Raw genomic sequence first — 24,345 nt, 5'->3', positions numbered from 1 at the left:
TCTCCAAGCCCCATCCCCCTTCTTCCACCTGTCCCCCTTGTCAGGCCCCAGCCCTCCTTTCCCATTCACAGCACCAGCTCCTTTAAATCCCCTGCGGAGTGATGGGAGGTTGTGTTTCCACTTCTGCTGTTCTGCTGTCTTCGGCCACCTCTGGATACCGTCAGCACATGCTTGTTAAAATCAGAGAGCAAGAAACAGAAAATATTTGCTCTCTGATTTTAGCAACCATGTGGTGCCAGTGGCCAGGGCTGGCCAAAGATAAGCAGGATGTCAGTAATGGAAAGAAGCTCCAGTCATGCTGCAGGTAAGATACAACAGCAGCTGACAGGAAAATGTTGATGTGGCTAGAGCCCATGTGACTCTCTCTCTCTCTCTGCCATTCCGATGCCTATGGTAGTAGACATTACTTACAGCCAGTTATAGTGAAGCTGTAAATATCATCCCAGAGCACTAGAAAAGAATCTACAGAAATTATTATCCCCTTGGAGCTGAGGCTACAGCTTCAAAATTCATGCTGTGAGTGTCATGGAAAGTGCTTCCTCCTCCTCTCTGATCCCAGTTTAGACGAGAGTTTAGAATTGCCCCATGCTATAAATTCACCCACAAGCTGCATCAGGCATTCCATGTTTGCTTGCTTACACTGCATAAAGAAAACTAGCCATAACATGCAGTGCAGATATAGTGAGTGAGATGGAAGAGACAGATGACTATCAGGCATATTTTCAAAGCACTTAGCCTTCCAAAGTTCTATAGAAACCTATGGAACTTTGGAAGGCTAAGTGCTTTGAAAATATGCCTCTATGTGTATCAATGGAATCTGCAGCACAAGGGTACTTACTCAGATTAAGGGTGACGAGGAGATAAAATAATGAAATGTGATAGGACTGACAGTGTTCTGTCGATGAGATCTATGGTGCAGGGACCCCAGAGCATTAGGGTGATGAGGAAGAAACAAAGTGACTAGGTCCCATATGTGGAATCTAATAAAGTATGTTGGGGTAGATGCGGAGGCACGACTGGGGACCGATTGCCCCAGCGAATGGAGTAAATAGGACTGGTAGTAATGAGATTTACTGCTGGCTGCCAAATTTTGTCCTATGTATCTGTTTTCACAGATGAAGATATGAGTCAGTCTCAGCCTTCACTTGCCGGCCCTGCCGATATATTTTCTATGGACACAAAGTACTCCTTGATCCGAAAATTCCTGGAAGGTAAGTTTCTACTACTACTACTACTACTTAGCATTTCTATAGCGCTGCCAGGGTTACGCAGCGCTGTACAAGTTTCTACATTTAGGTATGACTAATGGTATACACAAGGAGGTTGATATTCAAAAACAATGCTCATACAAAAATTATGTGACTGCAACTCCATTTTAGTGGGGGAAACAAGCATGCAACCCCCATCCTTACCTTGCTGACTAGTGCTCAAGGGCTGTGATGCTGCTGAAATCCTTTGCCTCCCGTTGAGCCCACACAGGCCTCGTTATAGTATCCCTGCATGGGCCAATGGTGTGGCTTTATTTCCTGTTCTCATCTGGTTCTACATGCAGATTTTGTGACCCCCAATAACCCACAGTTTGGGAAGAACAGTTCAAAATCTTTGTCTGACTAATAACTGAGGGAATTAGCCATACAAACCTTCATAGTTAATTTCTTGTCCTTCACGGATTGGCTAAATTTTGGCTGGGCATGTTGTATCATGCACAGAATTTACCCAGATAAAAAGAGGCGCTGGGGCTTATCCCAGGGTGCAATTTCATGTTGTCTACTCAGCACTAATATTTGAAAATAATGGACTGTCATAGCCCATGTCATTATATGTCAATAAGCAACAAAACAAAAACTACAGTTTCCTAATAGCCTACACTTATTGGCACAAGCATTGACGACAGAAGGGATGGTGGATGTGTGGAACAGCCTCCCAGTGGCGGTGGTGAAGACCATGACTGTATACGAATTCAAGAAAGCATGAGACAAGCATAGAGGATCTCTAAGGGAGAGGAAAGGATTGCAGAGTTTAGTAGCTGGTATGGATGTGCAGACTAGATAGAGGGTGATGTATTAGAACTGAGGGTTCTTTGGCTTTTAATTTATGCACCACTTTGATTGCTCTCATTAGCTTTTAAATGGCATATAAGAACTCAATATTATTATTTTTAATAATGATCTGGTTGATATTCAAAACAATTTAACCAGCCAGAAATGGTCGTTGACCGGTTAAATCACTTGTTCGGGGCTATCTGCTAATATTCAGTGGCACTTAACCTGTTGTCATTGCTGAAACTTAGCAGTCGGTGCCTAAGTGAAAACCAGCTATTTTGGGGGCATTCCGGGGATGGAGTCAGCACTTGGCCAATTAAGTGCCGATATTCAGCCAGGGTAACCGCATAAGTAGGACCACATAAAACACAGTCCTGTCTTTATGTGGCAACCCAAGGCCGGTTAAGTTCTGAATATTGACTTAATCAGCTATGTATTAGTTAGCTCTGCATAAACCAGATATTCAGTGCTGCAGCCCGAACATGGCCCAGCATTGAATATCCTGGAATAGCGCCAGCAAAATTCTCACTGCCACAGGCTGAATATTTACCCCGATATGTCTCCTATCTATTGTCATTTTCTATGTTTCTATCTAACTTACAGCCCCATTTTAGATAAAATATAGAATTGATATGTCCATAATGAGTATGGTTGCAATCGTTGACTCAGGTCATTTTGAACTGTATTCTTATAGATTTATGTCTAAGCCATGGGTGTTGGTTTACAAATGTCTCTTGACACGTTTCTTACAGAAATATCCATCTGAGGTGGGCAGGATGGATGATGAAGAGTGAATATCTTCTTTACTCAACATTTAGCACAGTGTCTTCTAGATAGGATATGTTGTAAGACTCATTGGCCTGTAGTACATTGAGAGGGGTGGGGGGGATGGGTAGGGGGTTAGAGGAGGGCTAGGAGTTTGAATGAGTGGGAGTATGACTGTTGGAGGAAAGGAGAAACAGGGGTGACATGATACAGACGTTCAAATATTTGAAAGGTATTAATCCGCAAACAAACCTTTTCTGGAGACAGGAAGGCGATAGAACTAGAGGACATGAATTGAGGTTGAAGGGGGGGCAGACTCAGGAGTAATGTCAGGAAGTATTTTTTCATGGACAGGGTGGTGGATAAATGGAATGCCCTCCCGCGGGAGGTGGTGGAGATGAAAACGGTAATGGAATTCAAACATGCGTGGAATAAACACAAAGGAATCCTGTTTAGAAGGAATGGATCCACGGAATCTTAGTGGAGATTGGGTGGCAAATCTGGTAATCGTGATGCAAAACCAGTGCTGGGCAGACTTCTACGATCTATACCCTGATCATGACTGAACAGATATGGATGGGCTGGAGTGTAAATTTAAGGGGTTTTAACGTTAGCTTCAGAAATTTTAGTACAAGAACAGTATTGGGCAGACTTCTATGGTCTGTGCCCTGAGAAAGGCAAGGAGAAATCAAACTCTGGTATACATATAAAGTATCGCATACCATGTAAAATGAGTTTATCTTGGTGGGCAGACTGGAGAATTCCTTTATTAAATGAAAGCGGAAAATCAAATTTCAATACATTACACTGTGCAGTTATAAAGCCAGCCCCTCTATACTTTTATACAAAAATGCAAATTTTACACAAAAAAACCGTCCCCCCCCAACCCCCCCCCAAACCTTCAACTCAACTTCAAGCGTACATGCTTCCACCAAACCCCAAAGGTCTTTACCCCCACCTCCACCCGTTCCCATCGGGCCACTTCCTGGACAGCTCGGACAACGTCCCAGGAGACCTGCTCAGCAGACCTGCACTCCTGGCCCAGGGACACCCCGCAGCGAGCCATCCATAGGCAGTATCTGATGATAACTGAGATTAGAAAGGCGGTACCTGGCTCTAGCCGCCCCGTCTCCCCCTGCCTCCCATACACCCAGTCCGCATAGGTGTAGGACGTGAAGCTGGGGATGGCCAGCAAGGCAGCCACTCTCCGGCAAACCGCTACGGAGAATGGACACTCCTTCAGGAAGTGGTCCATGGTCTCCAGCCGGCCAGCACACTCCCCCCTCGGGCAGTCTCGGTCCTGCTGGTTCCTACACCGAAGGTTTGCCCTAACATACAACCTGCCATGTAGGGACAGCCAAGCAATGTCCCTGTACTTGTGTGGGATGCGTTTGGATGAAATAAAACGCAGGCCCTGCCTCAGCACGGGCTCTGGAGCATCCCTAAGAGCCAGGGGAGAGGAGAAGCGTTGGGAGCGAACCCGCTCCACCCAGATCTCCCTCTGCCCTGCCCTAACTTCCTCCCATGTAATGTCCCACAGCCGAACCAGCTTTACCAAAGATTTATAGTAGCCTACCCCCTCCGGGAACCCTTTCCGCAACCGTCCCACCCTACCTCCCCCCAACCAAGGACCCCAGAATCCCTCCCACCACTGGACAACACTGTGTACCCATCCTGGGGCATTCAGACCCCCCGCCCGCCCCAGGTTAAACTGGATGAAGAGGGAGGAGAATAGCAAGACTGGGTTTACCATTCCCACCCCCCCCTTCCTCCCGTGACCGGTAAGTGAAATTACGTCGAACTGGGTTCATCCTGTTCCCCCACAGGAGTTGAAAGAACACGCTGTAAATTGCCGTGAAACAGCGTTCCGGCAGGAGACAGATGTAGCTCAGGAACAGGAACATGGGGACCACCTGGCTCTTCAGCAACCGGACCCGGTCCTCCATGGGCATCCGCCACCCCTTCCAGCGGTCCACCTTCTCCCTCGCCTCCGCTATCCTTTGTTCCCAATTTTCCCGCCCGTAATCCCCTCCCCCAAAATACACTCCCAAAACCCTCATTTTCTCTATCCCATCCGGGAACCCTCCACCTAAATTAAACCGCCGTCCCTCTGGCCCCACCCACAAGCTGGTGCTCTTGCCCAGGTTTACCCGAGACCCCGAAGCCTGGGAGTATGCTGCAAGGATCTCCTGCAGCCTCCTCCCCTCCCTGCGATCCGCCACCCAGACGGTGATATCGTCCGCATAGGCGATGACTCGCAACACATTCCCTTTGCCTACCTCCACTCCTCTGAGCCCGTCCTCCCCCCCCCTTCCAGCCTCCTCACCAGGGGATCAATGGCGAAAGCGTACAGCAGGGGGCTCAACGGGCACCCCTGCCGCACCCCCGCCGAGATCCCCACCTCCACCCCCCTCCATCCATTCACCAGGGGAAAGAATCGCGCCCCCGCATACAATAACTGAAGTTGCGCGATCCATTCCCCCGGGAATCCATAGTGGTCTAGGACCTTCCATAAAAAACCCCACTGCACTCGGTCGAAAGCCTTGTCCTGGTCCAAGGCCACGACCAGCCTGCCCTCTCCCACCCGACTACGTTCCAGACCCTCCCTCACCCAGGCCACTGCCTCTAGCACCCCCCTTCCCGGGACCCCACACCCCTGCGGGGCTGCCAGCACTTCCCCGGAGATCTTCCTCATGCGGGCAAGGAGCATGTGAGCGAAGATCTTCCGGTCGGTGTTCAGAAGTGCAATCGGCCGCCAATTTGCCACATCCTGGGGGTCCTTGCCTTTGCTAAGGAGGACCAAAGCTGATGCCCCCATCGACTCAGGCAAGGATCCCCCTGTTCGTGCCGCCTCCCAGATTGCCAACAAGACTGGCGCCAACTGATCCCTAAACCGCTGGTAGAACTCTGCCGGGAGTCCGTCTGGCCCCGGCGCCGTCCTGCGCCGCAAGGCCCCAATGGCCTCCTGTACCTCCCGCAGCGTCCACGGCCGCAGCAAGGCCCGAAGATGAGGCCCCCCCCTTACCCACCCCTGGGGTTTCCTCAATGTACCTCGCCATGGCCTCCTCCCCCAACTGTTGGTCGAAAAAGACCCGCCCAAAGTGGGTCCCCACCACCTGCAAGATACCTTCCCTAGACTGCTGGAGCGTCCCCCCCTCATCCCTTAACCCCTCTACCACCCTCCTCTCCCTTCTTTCCTTACAGCAGTCATAAGGGTTCGGGCTGAGCAGCTTCCCGAAGTCCCGCTCATAGACGAGGGAAGAGTACCGATTGTATTGTACCCGTTCCACCTCCTGCTGCAAGGCCTCAATGTCCTCCCTCTTCCCTCCCCTGGAAATCAAATTGTCCCTTCGCTTCCTCAGAGCAGTTCCTAGCCGGGTGACCTCCCTCCCCTGCCTCCTCGCCTGACGGAGAAAGAACCCCCTGGTGCGGTGTTTCAAAACTTCCCACCAGTCTCCTAGGGAAGGGAAGACACCCTGAATGGATACCTGGTCTGCCAGAAACTCCAGATACTCCTGGTACAACACCCCCTCCCTCAACCATTTCTGATTTAAACGCCACAATCCTTTCCCCAATCCGTGAATCCCCCCTCCCCCCAGCTCGACCAGCACCATCTTGTGGTCTGAGAAATCAACCTCTACCACCCTTGGTGCCTTCCCACACGCCCCTCCCCGAACTAAAAACCGGTCGATTCTACTTCTACAAGTGCCCCGGGCAAAAGTGAAACCCTGCGTCCCACCACCAAACTCTATGTGCGCGTCCACCAATCCCGCTCCCTTCATGATCCCTGCTAGCCGTACCCCATCGTAACCTACTTGCGCCGCCCTCCCCCCCCTATCCTCCTTCCTCAGGACTGTGTTAAAATCCCCCCCCCAAACTAGCTGCCGTGAGGTGTAAAGGTACGGCCGAATTTTCCCAAACAGTGCTGCCCTTCCCCGTTTGCTTTGCGGCCCGTAGATGTTAATCACCCGCAAAGCCACCCCCCGCAATCTCATATCTAACACCAGACACCTCCCAATTCCCAGCTCCACAACCCTCTGGATCTCTACTTTAAATGTTTTGAAGAGGATGCCTATCCCCCCATACCGTTCCCCTGCCAGACCCCAAATAGAGGGCCCCCATCTCCAGGCCTGCTTTGCCCGCCGAACCTCCTCCAGCGTTCGCAGCCTGGTCTCCTGCAGAAGAAAACAGTCCGCCGCCACGGCAGAGAGGCCATCGAACGCCAAGCATCTCGCCCTCTGGGAGGCGACACTAGCCACATTAAGTGTGGCGAATGTTAACAGCAGTCCAGCCATCATTGTGCCGTTCCATACCCCCCGCCCTCCTGGCTACCTTCCCTCTGCTCCATACTACCTCCAGGGATCCCTTCCCCTTCACCCTCCCCTTCCTCGTCCGCCCAGTCCCGGACCCCTAGCTCAAAAAGCCCCCCCCCATTCCTTACTTTCTTCCTCCCCTTCTTCCTCTTTTCTTCGCCCACCTCCCTCCCTCCTTGGGAGTCGTCCACTGACTCTCCCCCCCCTGCCTCCTCTCCCGCCCCTTCTGTCCCTTTTTCGACCCCCTCCATCAATCCTGCCTCCAGCCCATCCTCCCTCTCCTCTCTTGCCTTCATCCCTGCCTCCTGTCCTACCCTCCTTTTCTCCCCCACCCTCCCTTCAGCCCCCCCCAATCTGCCCCCCACCTCCCCGACCTCCTCCACTACCATTTCCTCCTCTTCGTCCCTCAAAACCTTCTCCCTCTTCTTCTTCTTCCTTTTACCCGCTGTTCCCTTTCCAGCGTCTGCCATGCTGTCCAACCCATCCTGCCGGCTCATCCCATCCTCTCCTTCCTCTCCTGCCAGTTCGTCACCCCCTCCCTCATCTTCCAATCCCCTAAATCTGTTCTCTACTTCTATCCCCATTCCTGCCTCCCCTCCCCCTTCCTCCCGTACCCCCGTCACCTTCCGTTGTTTTTTTGACACCCGCGTCCAACCCTCATCTGCCCCGTCCTGCCGCTTCCGCCCTTCCCCCAACCCTTCCCCACCTCCCACTCCCTGTCCCTCCGCAGCTCCTTTCCCCCCCACCCCGGGAACCTGATCTCGCCCTACATTCACTCCCCCCCTCTCCCTCTGAACTGGACCGCCCCCTCCCATGTCCTCCTCTCCCCCGTTATGGGAGGCCCAAGGGCAAGCTCTGAATGCATGCCCCAGACCCCCACACAAATTACACCGGATAGATGCACAAGACTCCGTAGGATGCTCCTTAGACCCGCACTTCCCACACTGCCGTACTGGGCACGACATACTAAAATGTCTGAATGACCCGCACTTGTGACATTGCCGCGGCTGCCCCTTGTAAAAGCAGAGGATCCGATCCCTGCCAATGAACGCCGCGGAGGGAATGTGCTGGGTCACGTGTCCTGCCTGCTTCAGCCTAACCTGCGCACACCATCCTCCCGCCCACACCCTACTGGGGTCAGGGAGTTTGGACAAGGGGGTACGCAATTCTGCGTACCGCTGTAGCCAGAAGGCCAGGTCCGCCCCTGAAATGGATTCATTTCGGACCAGCAGGGTTACCTGCACCAGGTCAGGTCTGCTGATCGGTACGGCCCTAAAGTTTCTCCAATCCCCTTTCCCCCTTACCCCCTCGTATTTCTCCCAGAAGACCTCCATGCCTCGCTGGGTCAGAAAACTAACATCATACTCTGGGATATTCACCGGGTGGATACAGGCATAGAGGTCCTCTGGGAGAAATCCTAAACCCAGGACCAACTTCAGGGCCTCATCCCTACTTGGCATCCCCCCCTCCCCCACCCACCTTAACTGAATCACATTCCTCCTTTTGGGAACCTGGCCCCCCCACCCTCCCCCCCATCCTTCCCCAATGCTTCCTGCCCCCCCATTCCCCCTGCGCCCGCCCCTCCCACCTACTACCGCCGCAAAGGATGGAGCACCCCCCCCCCGTCCCCCTCCTCCATCTCCTGCACTGAGACCCCCCTGCTCCTGCTGCGCCGTACCCCCCCCTCTCTCTCTTGCCTCCCCTCTCAGCCTCCCTCCCTTCTCTCCCTTCTATCAGCAGACTTTGCACATCCCCTGCCTTCACAGTGTCCTTCTGTACCATTTCCCCTGCAGCAAAAAACCTGCCATTGTCCCCTTCAACACGTTCGCTAGAGACAGTGAGAGCAGGTTCCCCTAAATACTTGTTCCCCTCCCAATGCCCCTGACCCCCTCCCCCGCCCACCGAGCCAACCCTCCCCTCCCGGCCCGAACACTCCCCCCTGGCTCGCACCCCTGCAGCCTGGCCAACTGCAAAGTCAAAGGTACCAGTCAAGTTTCCTTCTGGCGCACACTGCAAGGCAAACACCTCCCGCTCCTCCCCCCCTCCTTCCCCCCCGGAACCTGCTCTCTGTGCTGGGTCCCTCCTTGCAACGTGCTGCTCCAGCTTTCCCTGTGCGGGCCCGCTGTTTTCCTGGGAACTGGTCTCCCCTCTGGCGTCCTGCTTCGTTGGGACTTCCTGCTCTGCCGTTTTGCAAAGTAAGAGTGGCTTCCCGCACTCCAGCACCACTCGCTCTCCCAAACATGGGGAATCCTCCTGCGCTGTAGCATTCTCCTCTGCGGCCATCCCTGCTCCTCCAGCCCGATTGGCTGGCGCCTCCTGCTCCAATGTGCTGGGCGGGCATGGCATCCCGCCACCCGGCAGTGCAGTTCCTTGCCATTCTGAACCTTTATGTGGGGAACACTGTGTGGCCTCCTGTGCTTTCTCTATGGAAAACCACTCCTTGTCTTCACCTGCCTTTCTTCCTGCATTCTCCTTTAAGAGGCAGCTCCCTGCTGGAACATCTCCACTTTCAGTCCTTAGCCCTGCTGCAGGCTGATTGGCTGGAACATCCTGCTCCTCAGAGCTTTGTGGGTGAGGCCTCCCAGGCATTTTTTCCTTGCCGTCTGCTCCTACTACAGGCAATGGGAACAGGACAACCTCCTCTTCTCCAGGTAAGTTCTCTGTTTCAACTTCCACCACCACTTCTGTGGAAAAAGGTTTCTCTCCTGAAATTGCAGCCTCAGTTTCAACAATGTGAAAAGTCTTAGTGTTAAAGTTTTTTTCCTGTTCTGTTCTCCCACACTCAGGTGCTCTCAATGAGGCTTCCACAGCCCCACCTTCAGTCCTGCTTACTCCAGAAGCTGCCTGCATTGGCCCAGACTGACTAGCAAGGCATTGCATGAATTTCAATGTATTTTGGGTGCTAGTTCCTGGCAGCTCCCCTGATGCTTCAATGTTCTGGGGTCCAAAGACTGGGCTGATGCCTTCCTGCTCTGTTTGTTGCTTCCACTGTACCGAGGCTGACGGGGCCTGTCCCCCCGAGGCCATCCTGTCTCTGTTGATATAGAGTTCTCTCAGAGGATTTCCAGGGCCTTTCCTCAGGGCCCTCAGCAGCTGTTCTTTTCTCTGGAGAAGCCTAAGCAGCCTGGTTTCCTCTTTCATATAGGTCTTGCGATGCTCTGCTGGGGCCAGCCTGCTCAGGGCTTTTGCCATTTTGACTCGCTTCCCCAGGTCCACCACCTCCTTCTCCGTACTTTTAATTCTCTTCACCATTTTAATTATGCCACTGGCCGGGTCCTCTGGATCCTGGCAGTAGTCCACAAGCTCTTCCTCCTCTAGATCGTCACTATCCTCACTGCCTTCCTCCTCCACCTCCGGCAGGGCCTCTTGACAGATCTCCATTACCACTCTTTCCTTCTCAGACCAGCTCTTCTCTAGGGTCTCCGCCAGCTCTCTCCCCCCCTCACCTGCTGGACGTCGTGCGGCCGTGAGGGGGGTACCAGTCCGGCTTCCTCCCTTGGAGTCTGGCCCTCTTCTATCCACAGGGCTCCTTTCCCTCCTCCCTGCGGCACTGCAAGGGAGGAGACCGCTTTTCCTGACCCTCTGGTCCCTGAGCCCAAGAGGCCCCATGGCCTGGGCCTGTCCTGGGGAACGCTCCCCAGAGGCCCTCCACATCCTTGGGGAGGGAGTTAGGCCTCACTCTCCTCCCACTGGAAGTCTGCAGAGCTCTCTGAAACACCTCCTTCCACCTCAGCAGACTGGATGGACCGTACAGGTCTTTATCTGCCGTCGTTTACTATGTTACTATGTTTGTTGTTTGGGTAACTGGAAAATAGCAGTGGGGTGTGAATTTGCATTGATCGCCCCCCCCCCCCCCCCCCCCCCCTCCCGGATAAGAGTCCCACCAATGGCACCATATATTGCCAATTGTGTTTTATTTTTAGTGATATCATTGTGTTAATGATTGTAGCAACTAATTATATAGTGTGTTACCATATTTTCATATTTGTTTGTTGTTCATTACCCTTTTCATATGTCTGCAAGTTACGAAGTGAATGTTGTACACCTGCTGAATTGACAAATACATTTTTTTTAATTGGTACATCCAGGTCAGGACATATACACTTCTAGTATTATTTTTAAAGAGAATCTGCCACTATTCTAGAGCCTTTTCTACAATATGTGCAAGAGTGACTGTGTATTTGTCTCCACATGTAGTAGGAGTTTTACAAATATACACATTGAAAATCTGAACAGAGAAAACGCAGCAATTTACATGTATAAGTTCTATTCCATAATCTACACATTTAAGTGTTGGCACTTTTTTGGTTGCATTAGGCTACAATGGGTATTTTCCAGTCCCTAGAGGGCTTAAAGTCTAAGGGGGCAATTCTATAACTTGGTGCCTCCAGTCAGGCGCGCCAATGCAGCGTGCTGAGTGCCAACTCTATAATGGCATCTGTGTGCCAAGATGCCATTACGGAATACTAGCATAACCCAAATTGATACACCAGGGGCTTAGCCAGACTTCGGCGGGAGGGGGATCCAGAGCCCGAGGTGAGGGGGCACATTTTAGCTCCCCCCGGCATCGCCGCCCCCCCCCCCCCCCCACTGCCGCCACCAGCAACAACTTTGACCCCCCCCGATGACCCTCTTGACCCCCCTTCCCGCCGCCAACCCTCCCGCACTGCCGTCGTCGCCTACCTTTGCTGGCAGGGGACCCCAACCCCCGCCAGCCGAGGTCCTGTTCTTCTGGCGCAAGGCTTCGTTCTGTTTCTGAGTCTGACGTCCCCCACCAGCAAAGGTAGCCCACGGCGACGGTGGCAGTGGGGGAGGGTTGGCGGTGGGAGGGGGGTCAAGAGGATCGTCGGCAGGGGGGTCCAGGGCCAAATCTACGGGGGCCCAGGCCCCTGTGGCCCCACGTAGCTACGCCACTGTGATACACCTAAGTCAGGTTGATGGCAGGCATAAATGGGCATCCCTAAGTGCACCATCCAAAGCACATAATTCATAATATTCTATAATTTGTGCGCATTTGTTGAAGACACACCTGCCCTTCTCATGCTCACGTCTCCTTGGCAGTTGCATCCTATGGCACTTACCCGCCATCTTATAAAATAGCCCAGTTATAGAATTGCCCTGTAACCTAGTGGTTAGTGCAGCGGACTTTGATCCTGGGAATTTAGGTTTGATTCCCACTGCAGCTCCTTGTGACTCTGGGCAAGTCACTTAATCCTCCATTGCCCCACAAACAAATAAGTACCTGTAGATACTATCCGCCTTATTTTTGAAAGAGAAAGACGCCCATATTTCGACCCAAATCAGGAGATGGGCGTCTTTCTTCCGTGGGCGGCCAAATCAGTATAATCAAAAGCCGATTTTGGGCGTCTTCAACTGCACTCCGTTGCGGAAACGGGCAAAGTTGACAGGGGCGTGTCGGAGGCATGGTGAAGGTGGGACTGGGGCGTGGTTATCGGCCGAACAGAAATGGGCGGCTTTCGCCGATAATGGAAAAAAATTGCCGTTTTTAGCGAGAATTTAGGGCACTATTTTGGACCCTTTTTTTCACAAACAAGTCCCAAAAAAGTGCCCTAAATGACCAGATGACCTCCCCTGACTCCCCCAGTGGTCACTAACCCCCTCCCACCAAAAAAAAAACAACTTTTAAAACTTTTTATTTCCAACCTGTATGCCAGCCTCAAATGTCATACCCAGCTTTCTGACAGCAGTATGCAGGTCCCTGGAGCAGTTGTTAGTGGGTGCAGTGGACTTCAGGCAGGCGGACACAGGCCCATCTCCCCCTACCTGTTACACTTGTGCTGGTTAATGCTGAGCCCTCCAAAACCCACTGTACCCACATGTAGGTGCCCCCCTTCACCCCTTAGTTATGGTAATGGTGTAGACTTGTGGGCAGTGGGTTTTGGGGGGGGATTTGGGGGGCTCAGCACACAAGGGAAGGGTGCTATGCACCTGGGAAGCTCTTTTACTGTTCTTTTTTTTAATTTGTAAAAGTGCCCCCTAGGGTGCCCAGTTGGTGTCCTGGCATGTGAGGGGGACCAGTGCACTATGAATCCTGGCCCCTCCCACGACCCAATGCCTTGGATTTGTTCGTTTTTGAGATGGGCGCCTTCAGATTCCATTATCGCTGAAAACCAATAGAGCCCAGCTGAAAAAACGGCCAACTGCTAGGTATTTGCCCCGCACAACCCTTAGTATTGGAAAAAAGATGGGCGCCCATCTTTTTTTTGAAAATACAGTTTGTCCCATTCACGGAAATAGGCGCCCATGGAGATGGGCGTTCGCGTTCGATTATGCCCCTCCACATAAACCACTTTGAATGTAGTTACAAAAACCACAGAAAGACAGTATATCAAGTCCCACTCCCTTTCCCCTTGTACCTGAGGCAATAAATAGTTAAATGACTTGCCCATGATCACAAGGACAGTAGGATTTGAATTGGGCCCTCTGGTTCTCCGTCCACTATTCTAACCATTGGGCTACTCATCCATTTACAACCTACCCATATATATGCCACTAATTATCAATAGTGGCCTCAATCCTTATTCTGAAAATATTCTGCAAACTCAGAAGAAGATTGGGGAACTGAAGATGCTCCCTTAACTACTCTGTAGACTAAGGAGAACAATTCTCTGCTTTGCCTTTTTAATCTCAACACAATATTAATCATGAGTCTTCCATTCAAACTTCACAGATAAGCAGTGGCGTTCCGAGGGGCGCTGACACCCGGGTCGGATCGCCGATGCGCCACGCCCCGCCCCCCTGGGTGCAGCACCCCCCCCCAATGCAGTGCAACCCCCCCCCCCCCCGGCAAAGGGACACCCCACCCCAGCGAAAGAACCCCCCCTGGGTGCACGCCGCTGGGGGGGGGTGTGCCGTGCGCCGACCGTATTTTGCCTTCATATCTGTTGTGTCATGTGTTTTTCATGTGTGATCAAGATGCAGTATTCTGCTAGCCTGTAGTATTTGCAGCCCTTATTGGTTTTTTGGTTTTTTTGTTTCACTAGGTTGTGTACTGGTGTTTTAGAGCCAGGTGTAATTATAGTGCTGCCTTTCCACGCATATGGTTGTAGCTCGTCCTGTCCTTCGAATTAGTGCTGTTATGGTTTGGTAAGGTTTATGAGCCTTACTGAGGTGGCACCAAAACATCAGAAAGGGTGTAGAGCCTAAATCATGACACACTACCTCTTGAAGGATCTATATATGGTCGTTAATAAAAGGAGCTCATTGTGAACACTATCCACCCTAAAAGGGTGTTTTGTGGCTTTATATGAGAATTGTGGTATTATGATCCCTTGTTTCATATTGTTGACGGTCTGCATTTTCCGTATGGTGGTATATTGGTGTATTAGGTCTGCCCAGTGTAATATTTATGGCACAGTAAGGTTATGAGTGTGTTCTTGCACAGTTGTGCATAGTGTTTTGCAGTTGAGCGATTGTGGCTAGTATATGCTTTGAGCAACCACTTTATTCTTTGACATATGATATATATCTAATATCTAAATTTAATAAAAGGTATTCATTGTGATTATTTTATTTTTACTTTTTTTTTTCTGTGTTGTCAGACGATTATGGATGTAAACCCTGCCCCCTTTAGCCTCCCCAAACAGTTGGGCCACCGACCGCCTATGGCTAATAGTATGTGTGACTAGCTATACATAGGCAGAAGGTGGCGATTTGTGTAAAGGTTCTGCAATATTTCCTGTCTGTGATGAGCAGTCAGAACTTAGGATCATGGTGTATTTGACAGAAAACTCATGTTATCTTGTTTAGGCATTGGCAAAGATGCTCCTGCTGAAGAGGACCCTTACAAAATGTGCGAGGATGACGGTTTATATGATGTTGTACAAGAAGGTAACTTCCTCCCAGGTACAGGGAGACCCCCAGCACCTACCCCCAGGCCAGAGCTGGCTCCTGATACCAGTGAGAAGGAACCATTCATTTGCAAAGGTAAGCATGCCACAGATTGGGAGAAGCATCATAAAATTACAGTAGTGTTCAGAACCACATATTGAATAAGAAAGCTTCCTGCACAGAGCTATTGACACACAATGCGATACACTAATTGTTTTTATTTGTTAAACTTTATTTACTGCCTTTTTGAAAAACAAAAATCACCCAAGGCAGTGTAGAGCAAGAATAAGTTTAAAAGGCAACAGACAATTACAGCAGTAAAAATATTCATTATTTTCCTTGAAATTTTATTATACGATTTCAATATGAAAAATACATAAAGGTATAGTAATGCAATAATTGAACAATATAACAATGTAAATGGCATGTCAAACAGTGACAAGAGAAATAAGAATGTTTTACATCATCACAGGTGTCTATAGAGATAAGATGACCAAGTCAATACAAAAACTTTATAGATCAGCATTGTTATGATATGCTTTTAAGAGAGACCATGAGGGGCATAATCGAAAGGGACACCCATGTTTTGCTGAGGACGTCCTTGCAAAACATCCCGGTGGAGAGGCGGGGAAACCCGTATTATCAAAAGATGGACGTCCATCTTTCATTTCGATAATACAGTCGGGGTTGTCCTTAGAGATGGTCGTCCCTAGACTTGGTCATTTCTGATTTTCGGCGATAATGGAAACCAAGGACGCCCATCTCAGAAACAACCAAATGCAAGCCCTTTGGTCATGGGAGGAGCCAGCATTCGTAGTGTACTGGTCCCCTTCACATGCCAGGTGTCGCGGCTCTGATGTCACTCCGGTATTGGTGAGCTCTCGAGTCTTCCCGAGCCCCACTAGGGCCAGGAAATCACCGAGCACCCCGATTCTTCACCAGCGGCGACCGCCGTTCACCGAGGGTTGAGCCCTCAGCTGCGGGCGGCCAGCAGGACTGCTGGAACCGCGGGGTGACGGCTGGCCTGGCTGGATGTGGGTACAGAGTCCTTGGTGAGCGTGGCTTAGCCGGGCGGCTAGCTGAGCACGGGGAACGGACACAGTCTTTATTGGCAATAGCCAGCAGGATGGCTAGCTGGCACGAGGAACAAACACAGTCATCACTGGAAATAGCCAGCAGGACGGCTAGTTGACACGAGGACCAAACACAGTCTTCACTGGAAATAGCTAGCAGGACGGCTAGCTGGCACGAGGAACAAACACAGTCATCACTGGAAATAGCTAGCAGGACGGCTAGCTGGCACGAGGAACAAACACAGTCTTTACTGGAAATAGCTAGCAGGACGGCTAGCTGGCACGAGGAACAAGCACAGGCTTGGAATGTGGCTTCAAACAACAAAACGGAAGCACTGGACCCCTTCCGTGTTCCCTTTTAAATCCCCCGCTCGTCCTGGCTGGGGAACCGCTGGAACCAATCCTCTTCGCCCAGGCCGGCAGCGGGGGCCCGGATTGGTCCTCCCGTCCGATGGGCGGAGTTCCTACGCGGATGCGCCAATCCGGCGCAAGTGGGCGGAGCCTCCTCGCTGGTCCCGCTGTAGCGAGGAGGACGACGACGCCGGCGCCGCCATCTTGGCTGGCGGATCTCCTTCTCCGAGGCCGGCGCTTGCTCTTCTGGATCGCCGGCCTCGGAGCAGCCTGCAGTCGCGGCGATCCCCGTGGCAGCCTTCCCCCGCCGCCCCGCATCCCACGGGCGCCCCAGCCTCTCGCTCCGGCCCGCGGACCGCCAGGTAAGGGCCCGGAACGGGACAGTATCTTCCCCGGATGACCCCTTCTCCCGGGGCCCGGGTTTGGACGGATATCGGGCGTGGAAGGCTTTGACCAATTCTGGGGCATGAACATTAGCCACGGGTTCCCAGGAATTGTCTTCGGGGCCAAAAGATTTCCATGATAACAAATAATGCAGTCTTCCCCGCCGCCACTTTGAGTCGAGAATTTCTCCTACCTCGTACTCCGGGTCCGGGGCCACCTGGAGATCTTCTTCTTGGGCCGGGGGCGGGTGCCACCCGGACCCCCGGAACCGCTTCAATAACGAGATATGGAAGGCGTTATGCACTCGTAGGGTGCCTGGTAACCGCAACCGATACGTTACTGGCCCAATTCGTTCTTGGATTGCATATGGTCCCGCATATCGAGGTCCCAATCTTCGGGAAGAACCTCGGAATCTCAGATGTTTCGTGCTTAACCATACCTTCTGTCCTGGTTGGAGCACGGGAGCGGGCCGCCGATGGCGGTCAGCAAAGATCTTGTCCTTGGTCGCGGTCTTCTGTAATTGTTCCCTAGCCATCTTCCAGACCTTTTGTAGGTCGGCCATGACTTGGTCCCCCGCCGGGGTTATGGCGGTAGCCGGGAACGGCCCTGGAAGCCGAGGATGTCGTCCATATACCAGGAAGAACGGGGACTGCCCTGAGGACGAGTGGTCACTTTGGTTATAGGCGAACTCGGCCCAGGGAAGTAGAGAAACCCAGTTATCTTGTCGTTGGTTGACAAAAGCTCGTAAGAATCCTTTCAAGGTTTGATTAATCCTCTCAACCATGCCGTTGGTTTGAGGATGGTAAGCGGATGAAAAATGGTTCTCCACCCCCAAGGCCGTGCACAAAGTTCTCCAGAAGCGGGAGGTAAATTGGGGTCCTCGGTCACTGATGATCCGAGTGGGTAGTCCATGTAGTCGAAAAATGTGGTGAATGAAGGCTTGAGCTAGAGAGGCGGCCGACGGGAGGTTCGCGAATGGAACAAAGTGAGCCATTTTAGAGAACCGATCTATCACAACCCAGATCACGGTATGACCCTGGGAGCGAGGTAAGTCAGTGATAAAGTCCATGGATATCTCCGACCAGGGACTGGTCGGCACGGGCAGTGGCTGTAGGTCTCCCATGGGGGGTCCTCCTACTGGCTTGGTTCGGGCACATACCGGGCACGAGGTAACAAACTGGAGGATGTCTCGTCTCATCTGTGGCCATCGATAATGTCGTGTGATGAATCGGAGTGTCTTTTGGTACCCGAAGTGCCCGGCCCATCTAGACGAGTGCCCCCATTGCAGAACCTCTTTCCGATCGGCGGCCGCCACGAATTTCTGGATCGGTGCAACCTCCCCTGTGGCCGCACTGAGACAAGCGGGGTCTAACATCGGATGAGTCTCCTTAGTCTCTTCTGGTACCTCGAAGGCCCGGGAGAGCGCATCGGCCGGGGTATTCTGGGAGGCCGCCCGGAACACTAATTGAAAATGAAACCTGGCAAAGAATAATGACCACCGAGCCTGTCGGGGATTCAACCGCTGAGCCTCTTGGAGGTATAGGAGGTTCTTATGATCAGTGATGACCGTGAACCGGTGTTCCGCTCCTTCCAGCAAGTGTCTCCACTCCTGCAGTGCTAGTTTCAAAGCCAAGAGTTCTCTATCCCCTACCGTATAATTCCGCTCGGCTGGGGAGAATTTACGTGAAAAGAAGGAGCACGGTTGGCGCCGGCCTTCGGGGTTGATTTGAGAAATGACCGCCCCGGCCCCTAGGGCGGACGCGTCCACCTCTACAATGAAAGGTTTCTCAGGGTCGGGGGTCAACAGAATGGACGAGGACTCAAAAGCCTCTTTTACCAGATGAAAAGCCGCTTGCGCCTCTGGCGGCCAATCCCTGACCCTCGCGTTCTTGTGGGTGAGCGCCGTCAACGGGGTTGTCAACCGGGAGTACTGGGGAATAAATTGGCGATAGTAATTGGCGAAGCCCAGGAATCGTTGTAAGGCCTTCAGGCCCTTCGGTTGAGGCCACTCTCGAATGGCTTGGAGCTTGTCTGGCTCCATCTGTAACCCCCCTGGAAGCAGGATATGCCCTAAAAAGGGTAAGGATCGCTGATGGAAAGCGCACTTACTCAGCTTAGCAAATAGATGGGCTTGACGTAGGCGGTGCAGCACTGCACGAACATGGCCCGGATGCTCCAGGGGGTCCTTAGAGTAAACTAGGATGTCGTCCAGATATACAATCACCGTGGAATTTAGCAAATCCTCTAGTACACAATTGATAAGGCGTTGAAACACCGCAGGGGCATTGCAGAGACCGAACGGCATCACCCGATATTCAAAATGTCCCTCGTGGGTGTTGAAAGCCGTTTTCCATTCGTCCCCGGACCGGATTCGTACTAGATTGTAGGCCCCCCGCAAATCTAACTTCGTGAAGATCTGAGCTCCTTGCAGTCTGTCCAAGAGCTCGGGAATGAGCGGCAGCGGGAACCGATCCTTCACGGTGATGGCATTTAATCCCCGATAGTCAATGCAAGGTCTCAGCGACCCATCCTTCTTGGTAACGAAAAAGAACCCTGCCCCGGCTGGGGATGTAGTAGACGGCTGAATGAACCCTTTCCGTAGGTTCTCATGGATGTATTCTCGCATTGCCTGGAACTCTCCTCGGGACAGTTTGTACAGTCGGCCCCGTGGGGGTACCGTATCCGTCTTCAAATTGATAGCACAGTCAAAAGACCTATGCGGCGGTAGTACCTCCGCCTCCTTGGGATTAAACACATCTGCAAAGTCTCTATAATCCATAGGCAAGGAGCCCAGTTCACCCGGTCCTTCCTCGGGCAACGTATTTAAGGCCGGACAGCTGCCAGCCCGACCCTTACAACAGGTCTCTTGACAGGAATTACCCCACGCTTGAATTCTTCCCCCGGCCCAGTCGATAACCGGGTTGTGGTATCGTAACCATGGCAGTCCCAGAACCACAGGGTGGATGGTCCGGGATAATACTAAGAATTCGGCTTCCTCCCGATGGTTCTCCCCCACTTGCAGTCCCAACATTGGAGTAATCTCAGTGACCGGCTGGGGAAGGGTAGTTCCTTGGATGGAGGTTATCCGCAGCATCGGCCTCCGGGGGAGCGTGGGCCAGCCCATTTGCTGCAGCAGTTCGAGCCCAATAAAATTGCCCCCTGACCCCGAGTCCACCAGGGCTCGGGTCTGAACCGTGGCCTCCTGCCACCGTAAGGTCACCGGTAGGATGATCAGGGTGTCTGGTAGGGGAGCGGAGTGCCCCAAGAACCCTCCCCTCAGGGTGCCTTGGGGAGCGCATTTCCCGGCCAGATGGAACAAGTCCGGAGGAAATGCCCAGCCTTCCCACAATAGAAGCACAGTCCGTTTGACTGTCGTTGCTGTCTTTCGGCGGGAGTCAACCGTTGCCGGCCCATCACCATCGGCTCCTCCCCGGGCTCCGTAGTGTCCCGGTTCCCCTGGCGAGAGGACGGCCCTTTGCTCGTCCGGGAGGTCCCTCGTGCCCACTTCTGCCGCTCCGCCCGGGCTCTGGCTCGCTCCTGGAATCGGGTGTCCACCCGTATACAGAGTGATATGAGGGCATCCAATTGTCCGGGAATCTCCCGTCCCGCCAATTCATCCTTGATTCGTTCTTGTAATCCCTCCATAAAAATGGCCATCAAGGACTCCGGATTCCAACGCAGCTCCGTGGCTAAGGTACGGAACCGGATGGCATAATCGGCCACCGTACCTTCTCCCTGATGAATCCGGAGCAGTTCCGATGCCACGGAGGAAGGTCTTCCCGGAAGGTCGAACACCATCCGGAACCGGCGCTGAAATTCGCTATAATCATCCAAAATGGGGTCATGTTGTTCGTTCAGGGGGGCCACCCAGTCCTGGGCTTTCCCTTCACAAAGGCCCATAATGTAGCCCACCTTACTTTGGTCCGAAGCAAAGGCCTCCGGTTGCATCCGGAAGGCCAGGTTACTCTGGTTAAGGAACCCCCGACAACCTCCCGGGGTCCCATCGTATCGTGCTGGTTCAGGGAACCGAGGTCCCACGCGGAACCCTCCCATACGGGGAGCCGCTGCGACCCCTTGGACCGCAGCGGCCTGGTTCTGTACCTGAAGCGTGGAAAGCTGAGAACATACATTCTGGAGCGCCCCAGACAGGGCATTGAGCTGTTCCTGTTGCTGCTGGAGAACCTTGGCCAGGTCCCGTAGATCAGGTTGCGTCGGCGAGCTCATGGCTTCCGTTTTCTGTCACGGCTCTGATGTCACTCCGGTATTGGTGAGCTCTCGAGTCTTCCCGAGCCCCACTAGGGCCAGGAAATCACCGAGCACCCCGAATCTTCACCCGCGGCGACCGCCGTTCACCGAGGGTTGAGCCCTCAGCTGCGGGCGGCCAGCAGGACTGCTGGAACCGCGGGGGTGACGGCTGGCCTGGCTGGATGTGGGTACAGAGTCCTTGGTGAGCGTGGCTTAGCCGGGCGGCTAGCTGAGCACGGGGAACGGACACAGTCTTTATTGGCAATAGCCAGCAGGATGGCTAGCTGGCACGAGGAACAAACACAGTCATCACTGGAAATAGCCAGCAGGACGGCTAGTTGACACGAGGACCAAACACAGTCTTCACTGGAAATAGCTAGCAGGACGGCTAGCTGGCACGAGGAACAAACACAGTCATCACTGGAAATAGCTAGCAGGACGGCTAGCTGGCACGAGGAACAAACACAGTCTTTACTGGAAATAGCTAGCAGGACGGCTAGCTGGCACGAGGAACAAACACAGTCTTTACTGGAAATAGCTAGCAGGACGGCTAGCTGGCACGAGGAACAAGCACAGGCTTGGAATGTGGCTTCAAACAACAAAACGGAAGCACTGGACCCCTTCCGTGTTCCCGTTTAAATCCCCCGCTCGTCCTGGCTGGGGAACCGCTGGAACCAATCCTCTTCGCCCAGGCCGGCAGCGGGGGCCCGGATTGGTCCTCCCGTCCGATGGGCGGAGTTCCTACGCGGATGCGCCAATCCGGCGCAAGTGGGCGGAGCCTCCTCGCTGGTCCCGCTGTAGCGAGGAGGACAACGACGCCGGCGCCGCCATCTTGGCTGGCGGATCTCCTTCTCCGAGGCCGGCGCTTGCTCTTCTGGATCGCCGGCCTCGGAGCAGCCTGCAGTCGCGGCGATCCCCGTGGCAGCCTTCCCCCGCCGCCCCGCATCCCACGGGCGCCCCAGCCTCTCGCTCCGGCCCGCAGACCGCCAGGTAAGGGCCCGGAACGGGACACCAGGACACCAACCGGGCACCCTAGGGGGCACTGCAGTGAACTTCATAAATTGCTCCCAGGTACATAGCTCCCTTACCTTGTGTGCTGAGCCCCCCAATTTCCCCCCCCAAAACCCACTAGCCACAACTGTACACCACTACCATAGCCCTTACAGGTGAAGGGGGGGCACCTAGATGTGGGTACAGTGGGTTTCTGGTGTGTTTTGGAGGACTCACATTTACCACCACAAGTGTAACAGGTAGGGAGGGATGGGCCTGGGTCCGCCTGCCTGAAGTGCACTGCACCCACTAAAACTGCTCCAGGGACCTGCATACTGCTGTGATGGACCTGAGTATGACATTTGAGGCTGGAAAAAATATTTTTAAAGATGTTTTTTTAGGGTGGGAGGGGGTTAGTGACCACTGGGGGAGTAAGGGGAGGTCATCCCCGATTCTCTCCGGTGGTCATCTGGTCAGTTCAGGCACCTTTTTGTGCCTTGGTCGTAAAAAAAAACAGGACCAGGTAAAGTCGTCCAAGTGCTCGTCAGAGACACCCTTTTTTTTTCCATTATGGGTCGAGGACGTCCATTATTATTATTATTTATTGCATTTGTATCCCACATTTTCCCACCTCTTTGCAGGCTCAATGTGGCTTACAATACATCATGAATAGTGGAAGTATATTAGGAAATAGGATCTTGGACAACATGATAATGATAAAACATGATAATAGTATATCAAGCAGATATTGTAAGTCAGTTCTGAGTATATGTGGAGGAGTTATGTATGTTCACATTGGATGATCTTTGTGGTATGCCTCCAACACACCCCCGTGAACTTTGGTCGTCCCTGCGACGGAAAGCAGATGGGGACGCCCAAAATCGGCTTTCGATTATACCGATTTGGGCGACCCTGTGAAAAGGACACTCATCTTCCGATTTCTGTCGAAAGATGGTTATTCTTCTCTTTCGAAAATTAGCCTGCATATTGACCACTTATTCCTGGATGAACCTAGTTGTAAAGCAATAGATGTTTCAAATTTGTGATGCTGAAGAACCAAATGCTACCAAAAATGAATATTTAAACATTCAAGTTGGATAGTATATGTTTCTGTCCAATAGTAAGAAGAATGTCAAATACTCTTTTATGTGAATCTGGATGATTAACATCAGGCGAAGAACATTTAAGCATGACTATGGAAGAGGAGATTTCAGGGGATAATTTAAATATCTTCTTCATAATAAACCATACATCAGACCAGAAAAATGTAGTAACGTGGCATTCGTACATCATATGTAACAATGTTCCAGTAGAGGAGTTAGCTTCAATAGTATCATCCTTGGCGGCCCTTTTATAATGCATCAATAAGCCCAACGCAGGCTTACCGCACGCTAACCCAGAACTACCGCCAGCCCAATGCAGCCACCAGCAGTAGTTCAGCCTCGAGTGTGCACCATTTTCGGTGTGCTATACAAAAAATTATTTTATAGTGTGGCACTAACCCGGCAGTAGATTACTTCCAGGTTACTGCAGGAGCTCTTGTGGTAGTAAGTGCTTCCTTCGCATGGCCATATGGTAAGAGTAATGTTACCACATGGCCATTTTTTTTAGGGGCTTTTGACCCACTGCGGTAAAAAGGGCCCTGGCATGCAGGAAATATGGTCCCTGCCACTACCGCAGGGCTTTTTTTCCCCACTGCCTAGTACAAGGACCCCTTGGTTAGTCCAGCAGAGGCTAATTTGCAAGGAGACCACAATGTTTGATGGTAAAGCACGAGCTTAGATTGCATTATGGAAGCAGACAAGAGTGGTCTCATTGTATTAATCCAAAAAGAAGGCCAATGTTCATCCGTTAAATTTATTTTCAGATCGAATTCCCAGGTTTGCTGAAGACCTGTTGTTAGATTTTGGGGGAAAGTATTATATAGTTTATATATTGATGATGCTATGTGACCAAGGGAAAACAAAGGTTTTTTTTTAGAAAATATAGGAGGTGTATCCACATGGACCTTTGGGAGGATATTAGTGGAGTTCAGGCAAAGGGACAATTGTAACCATCTAAATAAATGAGATTAAGGGAAGAAAAACTGTTTCTGTAGAGCACTTAAAGATTTCAATTTACTATTATCAAAGTGAATTGGGCTGTGTTGGCATTGCTGTGCAGCTTTATAAAAGGGAGAGTTAATACATTAGTGCCTAGTTGTTAAGAGGGATACTCCTTTCATCAGGTCAGCACAACATCTTAGGTTAGTCCAATATAAAGTTTTATTTCTACCTGTCCAAGTGGATTATACGTCAACCATGCTACTTACTTTTGTGTATGAAAATGTTT

The 24,345-nt window shown here is 52.1% G+C and overlaps 1 protein-coding gene across 3 annotated transcripts in view; it reads left to right on the top strand.

Moving 5' to 3' along the window:
- The window catches only part of PIK3AP1 (phosphoinositide-3-kinase adaptor protein 1), a 228,723-nt gene that overhangs the window by 133,336 nt on the left and 71,042 nt on the right, over positions 1-24,345 (top strand). For all 3 annotated transcript variants that reach the window (XM_030203478.1, XM_030203476.1, XM_030203475.1), the window contains exons 9-10: positions 1,116-1,211; positions 14,891-15,067. In XM_030203478.1, the coding sequence (XP_030059338.1) occupies positions 1,116-1,211; positions 14,891-15,067 (273 nt within the window). The remainder of the gene's footprint in view (positions 1-1,115; positions 1,212-14,890; positions 15,068-24,345) is intronic.

The sequence above is a fragment of the Microcaecilia unicolor genome, chromosome 5 (genome assembly GCF_901765095.1).
Source record: "Microcaecilia unicolor chromosome 5, aMicUni1.1, whole genome shotgun sequence".
Lineage (NCBI taxonomy): Eukaryota > Metazoa > Chordata > Amphibia > Gymnophiona > Siphonopidae > Microcaecilia > Microcaecilia unicolor.
Note: the sequence above shows the minus strand (reverse complement) of the source record. Positions and strands in the feature narration are given on the sequence as shown.